Below are 9,515 nucleotides of genomic sequence, written 5' to 3'. Positions count from 1 at the left end.
TGTTGCTGTTTGTGGGAGCTTGCTGTGCACAAATTGGCTGCCGCGTTTCCTACATTACAACAGTGACTATACTCCAAAAGTACTTCATTGGCTGCAAAGTGCAACCTCAGGAACGTCCCAAAATGCTTTACAGCCAATTAAGTATTTTTTGGAAGTGCAGTCACTCTTGTAATGAGGTCTTCTCTCTCAGTTGGATGTCAAAGATCTCACGGCCACCATTTCGAAGAAGAGAGGGGGGGGGTTCTGCTCGGTGTCCTGTGGAAAATATTTATCCCTCAACCAACGTCACTTAGAACAGGTTATCTGGTCATTTATTTGATTGCTGTGTGTGGGAGCTTGCTGTGCACAAATTGGCTGCCGCGTTTCCTACATTACAACAGTGACTACACTTCAAAGAGTACTTCATTGGCTGTAAAACGCTTACTGCCTACATAAATGCAAGTCTTTCCTTCTTTCATTAGCACACCTGGCTGTTTAAGTTGAATCAATCACCGCAATCAAGGAGGAATTAGAAAAACTATTTACATTTTTTTTTAAGATTATAGAGAAAGATATCCAGTCTGTCCAACTCCGTCAGAATTTTATACGTTTCAATGAGATCCCCTCTCATTCTTCTAAACTCGAGTGAATCATCATTATCATCATAGGCGGTCCCTCGAACGAGGATGACTTGCTTCCACGAGTTCACAGATGTTTCGATGAAGGACCTGATGTTCCAGTCCTGAACTTCAATTGAGGGGGGTGAAGATGCCTGTGCGTGGATTTTTTTAACGTGTGGTGACCGTTGCACACCAGCCACCACATGGGGCTTGACAGAGCTAGGTCTTGGTCCAGTGGAAAGGGTTAACCAGGACGACTGGAGACCTGCTCTGCTGCACGGACCTAGTGCGCGCACATATCGCAGTGTGGGCTGGGCCCGTGCTGCCCCTGGGGCCCTCGCCTCTCCTGGGCCCCATACCCTCATCCGCCGCACCTCCGCCACGATCTCTCACCGCTCCTCCGCCATAAAGCTTCACCGCATCTCGCCACAAACACTCGCCGCTCATCCGCCCCGACCTTCCCACTCCTCTGTCCCTGGGTCATAGAAACATAGAAACATAGAAAATAGGTGCAGGAGTAGGCCATTCGGCCCTTCTAGCCTGCACCGCCATTCAATGAGTTCATGGCTGAACATGCAACTTCAGTACCCCATTCCTGCTTTCTCGCCATACCCCTTGATCCCCCTAGCAGTAAGGACCTCATCTAACCCCTTTTTGAATATATTTAGTGAATTGGCCTCAACAACTTTCTGTGGTAGAGAATTCCACAGGTTCACCACTCTCTGGGTGAAGAAGTTCCTCCGCATCTCGGTCCTAAATGGCTTACCCCTTATCCTTAGACTGTGACCTCTGGTTCTGGACTTCCCCAACATTGGGAACATTCTTCCTGCATCTAACCTGTCTAACCCCGTCAGAATTTTAAATGTTTCTATGAGGTCCCCTCTCATTCTTCTGAACTCCAGTGAATACAAGCCCAGTTGATCCAGTCTTTCTTGATAGGTCAGTCCCGCCATCCCGGGAATCAGTCTGGTGAACCTTCGCTGCACTCCCTCAATAGCAAGAATGTCCTTCCTCAGGTTAGGAGACCAAAACTGTACACAATACTCCAGGTGTGGCCTCACCAATGCCCTGTACAACTGTAGCAACACCTCCCTGCCCCTGTACTCAAATCCCCTTGCTATGAAGGCCAACATGCCATTTGCTTTCTTAACCGCCTGCTGCACCTGCATGCCAACCTTCAATGACTGATGTACCATGACACCCAGGTCTCTTTGCACCTCCCCTTTTCCTAATCTGTCACCATTCAGATAATAGTCTGTCTCTCTGTTTTTACCACCAAAGTGGATAACCTCACATTTATCCACATTATACTTCATCTGCCATGCATTTGCCCACTCACCTAACCTATCCAAGTCGCTCTGCAGCCTCACAGCATCCTCCTCGCAGCTCACACTGCCACCCAACCTAGTGTCATCCGCAAATTTGGAGATACTACATTTAATCCCCTCATCTAAATCATTAATGTACAGTGTAAACAGCTGGTGCCCCAGCACAGAACCTTGCGGTACCCCACTAGTCACTGCCTGCCATTCTGAAAAGTACCCATTTACTCCTACTCTTTGCTTCCTGTCTGACAACCAGTTCTCAATCCATGTCAGTACACTACCCCCAATCCCATGTGCTCTAACTTTGCACATCAATCTCTTGTGTGGGACCTTGTCGAACGCCTTCTGAAAGTCCAAATATACCACATCAACTGGTTCTCCCTTATCCACTCTACTGGAAACATCCTCAAAAAATTCCAGAAGATTTGTCAAGCATGATTTCCCTTTCACAAATCCATGCTGACTTGGACCTATCATGTCACCTCTTTCCAAATGCACTGCTATGACATCCTTAATAATTGATTCCATCATTTTACCCACTACCGATGTCAGGCTGACCGGTCTATAATTCCCTGTTTTCTCTCTCCCTCCTTTTTTAAAAAGTGGGGTTACATTGGCTACCCTCCACTCCATAGGAACTGATCCAGAGTCAATGGAATGTTGGAAAATGACTGTCAACGCATCCACTATTTCCAAGGCCACCTCAAGTACTCTGGGATGCAGTCCATTAGGCCCTGGGGATTTATCGGCCTTCAATCCCATCAATTTCCCCAACATAATTTCCCGACTAATAAGGATTTCCCTCAGTTCCTCCTCCTTACTAGACCCCCCGACCCCTTTTATAACCGGAAGGTTGTTCGTGTCCTCCTTCGTGAATACCGAACCAAAGTACTTGTTCAATTGGTCTGCCGACGTTCCTGCCCACGCTCCCAAACGGCGACTAAACGAGCTGGAGTGGCGGGCCTGGGACATCGTGGCCTCCCCGACCTGCGAGAGAACAGCTCCGCAGGTCGGGCTGTTAAAACGGCTGGAGCGGCCTGCCCCTTCAACCTCCAGCGCGATGCTGCTCCAAGCCTGTGCCTGCTCCGTGTGAATGCAGGCTATCTAGCCGACCCAATCTCTCCTCGGACGCATGTTCCCGTTTAAAGCTTTATTTTTTTTTCTCTCTGTTTTAGGCAGGAAGTAACTCCGCGGGATTTTGGGGGGGGTGGAAAAGATGGAGAACTCCACCGGGAAGATGGAGAATTTCACCTCCGGCCCGGGGAGTGGCGGCTGCACCTTTCAGGAGAAGTTCAAGAACATCCTTCTGCCCGTGGCCTACACCGTGGTCCTGGTGCTCGGCCTGAGCCTCAACCTGACGGTGCTGGTGCTGATCTGGCGCTCGCCGCGACCCCTGACCCGCAACACCGTCTACATGCTGAACCTTGCCGCCGCTGACGTGCTGTACGTCTGCTCGCTCCCGCTGCTCATCTACAACTACATCCACATGGACTACTGGCCCTTCGGCGAGGCAGCCTGCAAGGCCGTGCGCTTCCTCTTCTACACCAACCTGCACGGCAGCATTCTCTTCCTCACCTGCATCAGCCTGCAGCGCTACCTGGGCATCTGCTACCCGCTCAGCCCCTGGCACCGCAAGCAGGGGCCGGGCTTTGCCTGGACGGTGTGCGGCCTGATCTGGGCCTCCGTGCTGCTGGTGTGCGGCCCCACCTGGAAGTTCGCCTCCACCGGCGTGCAGCGCAACCGCACGGTCTGCTACGACCTCAGCAGCCCCGAGCTCTCCCTCTACTACTTCCCCTACGGCATGGCCTTGACCGTGGTGGGCTTCTTCCTGCCCTTGGCCGGGCTGCTGGCCTGCTATGGCGCCATGGCAATGGCCCTGCGCAGGCCCGACCAGGCACTAGGCCCGGCCATCCAGCGCAAGAAGGCCAAGGCCCTGCGCATGGTGATGGTGGTGGCCACCGTCTTCGTGGTCAGCTTCCTGCCCTTCCACCTCACCAAGACTCTGTACCTGGTGGTCCGCGCCCAGTCCTCGGTGGGCTGCGCCGCCCTGCAGGGCTTCGCCCGGGCCTACAAGGCCACCCGGCCCCTGGCCAGCATGAACAGCGTGCTGGACCCCGTCCTCTTCTATTTCACCCACGACAGGTTCAAGCGCGGCACCCGCAGCCTGCTGCTGAAGGTCAACACCACCCGCCGGGCCAAGGCTCAGGAGGAGCCGCCGCGGTGAACTCCGACCTCCCCCCGCGGCTCCTCCGGCCCGGGACGAAAGGGGTTGGTCTCACGAGAAAAGGTGGAGCAGGTTGGGGGCCTACACTCATTGTGGAGTTCAGCAGAACGAGAGGCGATCTCATTGAGACGTGTAAGGTTCTGAGGGCGGCTCGACAGGGTGGATGCAGAGAGGATGATTCCCCTCGTGGGGGTGGGGGGGGGGGTGGGAAATCTAGAACTAGGGGGCATAGTCTCAGAGTAAGGGGTCTCCCATTTAAAACGGAGATGAGGAGGAATTTCTTCTCTCAGGGTTGTGAATCTTCGGAGTTCTCTGCACCAGAGAATTTAAGCCATGAGGGCAGATTGGGTAGGCTGCGGTTGTTTTCCTTGGAACAGAGGAGGCTGAGGGGAGACCTCATTGAGGTGTAATAACATTATGAGGGGCCTAGATAGAGTGGATAGAAAGGGCCTATTTCCCTTAGCAGAGGGGTCAACAACCAAGGGGCATTGAATATATTTAAGATAGGGATAGACAGATTCTTGAACGATAAGGGAGTCAAGGTTTATGGGGAGTGGAGTTGAGGCCAAGATCAGATCAGCCATGATCTTATTGAATGGCGGAGCAGACTCGAGGGGCCGAATGGCTAGCTACTGCTCCTATTGCTTATGTTCTTATGTTTGTCTGATCAATATAGCTAGCTTGAACCGTGTTTTCAGCATAGCCGTTCGCCCCGCCCCACCCCCACTCCGTGAAAGGCCGTCCTGTGTTAGTGCCAAATGTATTGGACGACAGAGCGATATTGAAATACCTGACCGACGTTACGTAAGAGAAGTGACGTGGGGCAGCGTCTCGGCTTAACCTGTGCACGACCAGCACGCGCACCAGCCCTGCATGTTAACCGAGGCACCAAGCAAAGTCTGACACAGCAACCCCCCACCCCAGCCCACCCTTTAGAAAAGCAGATTGCTCAATACTGCAGTTAGGCTTTGGTCACGCAGAGATAAACAATTGCACCGAAAGTGCAGTCGGACACAGGCTTTGTTACAACCCCCAGCTGCAGATGTACCCAACATTGCACCACTCGCCATACAAAACGAACATACCGCAAAAAGTTTTAAAACAACAACAACTTGTATTTATATAGCGCCTTTAATGTAGTGAAGCGCCCCAAGGCGCTTCGCAGGAGTGTTATGAGATTTGACACTGAGCCGCATAAGTAGGAATTAACCCAGGTGACCAAAAGGGAGTCGAGGGTTACGGGGAGCGGGCGGGGAAGTGGAGCTGAGTCCACGATCAGATCAGCCACGATCTTATTGAATGGCGGAGCAGGCTCGAGGGGCCGAATGGCCGACTCCTGTTCCTATTTCTGATGTTCTGATGCTCTTAAAAGCTTGCTGAAAGAGGTAGGTTTTAAGGAGTGCCTTGAAGCAGGAGAGAGAGGTGGAGAGGTTTAAGACCGTAAGAAATAGGAGCAGGAGTCGGCCATTTGGCCCCTCGAGCCTGCTCCGCCATTCAATAAGATCATGGCTGATCTGTTTAGGGAGGGAGATCCAGAGCTTGGGGCCTAGGCAGCTGAAGGCACGGCCACCGATGGTGGAGTGATTATAATCAGGGATGCTCAGGAGGGCAGAATTAGAGGAGTGCAGAGATCTCGGGAGGTGGGGGGGTGCGGGGAGTTGTGGGGCTGGAGGAAATTGCAGAGATAGGGAGCTGGGGTGGGATTAAAGTGTTTGAGGGTCGAGAATTATTTTCTCGGAAGGGGTCTTGGAATTTAAATGCCCCCGCCCGCGCCCCCGCCCCCTCTGGTGCGTTTGACAGCATTTCTTGGTCTTGCTATAAATCTGTCCTTCAACCCAAAAAATTCATTTCGACTTGGAAAGGTTACAGATACAGGAAATAAAGTCATTGCATGTAATTCTCGACAAGTTTACAGTAAAGCCACTTGTTTCGAGTGGAGCATAAACATCGGCACGGAGTGGCCTGTTTCTACGCTGTAAATACTTTGTGGTACATCCGTCCATCGGGAATGTACTGCCAGATGTACAAGGTTGATCATTGTTGATTCCTTAACCCATTCCTCATTTAATCTAAACGATCTCTGGGTCTGTTGTAGAATCGTTGAATGAGCATGATTGCGATGATTAGACAACAACGCCATTATCGTTGTGTCGTCGACTACCAGGAGGGTAGGTGGTGACCTGGATGGACCTTGGCTGCTCTTTCCAGTAACAATTCATAGAATGGTTACAGCCTCCCTGATAAAGTGCGACATCCCCACCGACACCCGGGAGTCCCTGGCCAAAGACCGCCCTAAGTGGAGGAAGAGCATCCGGGAGGGCGCTGAGCACCTCGAGTCTCGTCGCCGAGAGCGTGCAGAAAACCAAGCGCAGGCAGCGGAAGGAGCGTGCGGCAAACCAGACTCCCCACCCACCCTTTCCCCCAACCACTGTCTGTCCCACCTGTGACAGGGACTGTGCCTCTCGTATTGGACTGTTCGGTCACCTCGGGGCTCATTTTAAGTGGAAGCAAGTCTTCCTCGATTCCGAGGGACTGCCTCTGATGACGATGATAGTTACAGCACGGAAGGCGGCCATTCGGCCCGTCGAGCCCGTGCCGGCTCTCTGCAAGAGCCCCTCAGCCAGTCCCACTCCCCCCGCCCTTTCCCCGTAGCCCTGCTAATTATTTTCCTGCAGGTACTTATCCAACTCCCTTTTGAAAGCCGCGGTTGAGTCTGCCTCCACCACCCTCTCAGGCCGCGCATTCCAGATCCTAACCACTCGCTGCGTAAAACATTTTTTTCCCCTCAGGTCGCCTTTGGCTCTTCTGCCGATCGCCTTAAATCTGTGTCCTCTGGTTCTCCACCCTTCCGCCAATGGGAAAGTTTCTCTGTCTCGACCCCTCACAGCTTTGAACACAATTTCTAAATCTGCGGATGGCCCCACTTTGGGAGGGGGGTGGATACTGAGGTGGGCTGTAACAATGACAGGAGGACATTAATAAACTTGCAGAATGGGCATATAATTGGCAAGTGAAGTTCAACGCAGATAAATGTGCACTATGACATTTTGGTAGGAAGAATAGGGAGGTCGGTTATTACTGGGAGGGTGCGCGTCTGGGTGGGGTCGAGGAACAAAGGGATCTCGGAGTACAAAGGCACAAATCGGTCATGAAAACTCGCGACCACAGGGAGTGGTTGAAACAAATAGTATAGATGCCTACGAGTGAAAGAACAACATTGGCTTGCAGGGCTAAATTTTATGATTTAGCTCTCCTGCAAAGTTTTGCACTATGGGGTGTGGGGGGAGAGGGAGGGGGAGTGGGAGAGGGGGACAGGGGAAGGGGAGAGAGCACACACAGTTCACGGACTGCACGGTTCGCCATGGGAACAGCTATCCCAAGTATCTCTTCCACCCCCTCTTGCTCGCAGAATGAAGAGAAGCCTTGCTCTGGTCGGGGACAACTTGCACCTTGGATCGTGTGTTGGAGAATGCACTTGGACTGATGTGGGACATGTTGAGATGGAATATTAAACACTGTGACTCCTGTAACTGTCTCGAGGACAGGCTAGAGACGGTCCTTGTTCGTCACGTTTGTCCCGAGATCGATGTTCATTTGCACTATTTTATGATTTGTAGATTTACTTATTTTAATTAAAAAAAAGAGGTGCAAAAAATATGAGGTTGTCTGTAAATTTGACATGTTTTGCTTTACTGCATCTGATGGGCGGAACCAAGTTGATAAAACATTACCCCTCATGGACTACCCTCAGATGGAGCGTTCAATCTCACGCACACTGAAGATCTCGGCAGAGGCTCAGTGGGCAGGACTCTCACCTCCGAGTCGGAAGGTCGTGGGTTCAAGCCCGGACTGCAGAGACTTGAGCACAAAAATCTAAGCTGACACTCCCAGTGCAGTGCTGAGGGAGGGCGGCACTGTCGGAGGGGCAGTGCTGAGGGAGCGCCGCACTGTCGGAGGGGCAGTGCTGAGGGAGCGCCGCACTGTCGGAGGGGCAGTAGTGAGGGAGCGCCGCACTGTCGGAGGGGCAGTGCTGAGGGAGCGCCGCACTGTCGGAGGGGCAGTACTGAGGGAGCGCCGCACTGTCGGAGGGGCAGTAGTGAGGGAGCGCCGCACTGTCGGAGGGGCAGTACTGAGGGAGCGCAGCACTGTCGGAGGGGCAGTACTGAGGGAGCGCCGCACTGTCGGAGGGGCAGTGCTGAGGGAGCGCCGCACTGTCGGAGGGGCAGTGGTAAGGGAGCGCCGCACAGTCGGAAGGGCTGTACTGAGGGAGCGCCGCACTGTCAGAGGGGCAGTATTGAGGGAGCGCCGCACTATCGGAGGGGCAGTACTGAGGGAGCGCCGCACTGTCAGAGGGGCAGTATTGAGGGAGCGCCGCACTATCGGAGGGGCAGTACTGAGGGAGTGCCGCACTGTCGGAGATGTCGTCTTTCGGATGAGACGTTAAACCGAGGCCCCGTCTGCTCTCTCAGCTGGACGTAAAAAGATCCCATGGTCACTATTTCGAAGAGGAGCAGGGGAGTTACCCCCGGTGTCCTGGGGCCAATATTTATCCCTCAATCAACATCACTAAAAACAGATTATCTGTGTCATTATCACATTGCTGTTTGTGGGAGCTTGCTGTGCGCAAATTGGCTGCCGCGTTTCCCACATTACAACAGTGACTGCACTCCAAAAGTACTTCATTGGCCGTAAAGCACTTTGGGACATCCTGAGGTCGTGCAATTTCTTTCTTTATGAGCTGGGAGTATTGAGTGCAAGGGATGCAGTTTGAACCCTGAAAGGGAATGACTGAAGGGGTTGGAGTGAGAGACTTCGGAAAGGGAAAGAGTGTGGGAGACAAAAAGAGAGATTTCTGGGGTTTCTGGGGACCGAGGGCGAAACGGAAGGCATCTTTGAAGACAGCGACTTCTAGTTATTTAGGGGCCGAGGCTGCCATTGTCCCGAAACGGGGCGCACTTACCGATTGCGGAAGGTTCCATGCGCCCCCAATACGTGGGGCGGACAATCCGGAGAAATTCAGGTCTTGGTGGGGGTTTTTATGTTGAGCGGAGCGGGAGTGCGGGGGCGGGTCAGAGTGGCCGTGGTTCTGCGTGGTCAGCGCCGCGCTGTCGGGGGGCACCCACCGGTGGCGCTGCTCCCGGAGGGCAAATCCGCGCCGGGCAATTTCCCAAAGTAGGGTCATCGCCGGTGGTTACGGGGTCGGCACGTGCACGGCGTGGCGGGAGAACGGGAGTGGTAGTCCCCCTGTACCGACCGCCAAAAATAGAAACATAGAAATATAGCGCCCAAGTTTCCACACGATAAAAAACGGGTGCCCCGAGCTGGGTGCCCGTTTTTCGCGCCACAAAGTGTGCCTAAATAAACCCC

At 53.2% G+C, this 9,515-nt stretch overlaps 1 protein-coding gene across 1 annotated transcript; it reads left to right on the top strand.

Moving 5' to 3' along the window:
• Positions 1 to 2,426: 2,426 nt before the first annotated feature.
• LOC139274923 (P2Y purinoceptor 3) lies at positions 2,427 to 4,221 on the top strand. Its single transcript, XM_070891658.1, has 2 exons — positions 2,427 to 2,463; positions 3,196 to 4,221. Exons 1-2 carry the CDS (start codon positions 2,427 to 2,429, stop codon positions 4,146 to 4,148), a joined length of 990 nt encoding a protein of 329 aa, XP_070747759.1. The 3' UTR covers positions 4,149 to 4,221.
• The last annotated feature ends 5,294 nt before the right edge of the window (positions 4,222 to 9,515 follow it).

This window comes from Pristiophorus japonicus, chromosome 10 (assembly GCF_044704955.1).
Source record: "Pristiophorus japonicus isolate sPriJap1 chromosome 10, sPriJap1.hap1, whole genome shotgun sequence".
Taxonomy (NCBI): domain Eukaryota; kingdom Metazoa; phylum Chordata; class Chondrichthyes; family Pristiophoridae; genus Pristiophorus; species Pristiophorus japonicus.
Note: the sequence above shows the minus strand (reverse complement) of the source record. Positions and strands in the feature narration are given on the sequence as shown.

What these genes read in the sequence shown, in the direction of transcription:
- LOC139274923 (XM_070891658.1), top strand. Translation starts at nt 2,427, where the DNA reads ATGACATCCTTAATAATTGATTCCATCATTTTACCCA. An exon ending in TGATTCCATCATTTTACCCA is followed by an intron (nt 2,464 to 3,195) that starts CTACCGATGTCA and finishes CGGGGAGTGGCG; the next exon opens with GCTGCACCTTTCAGGAGAAG.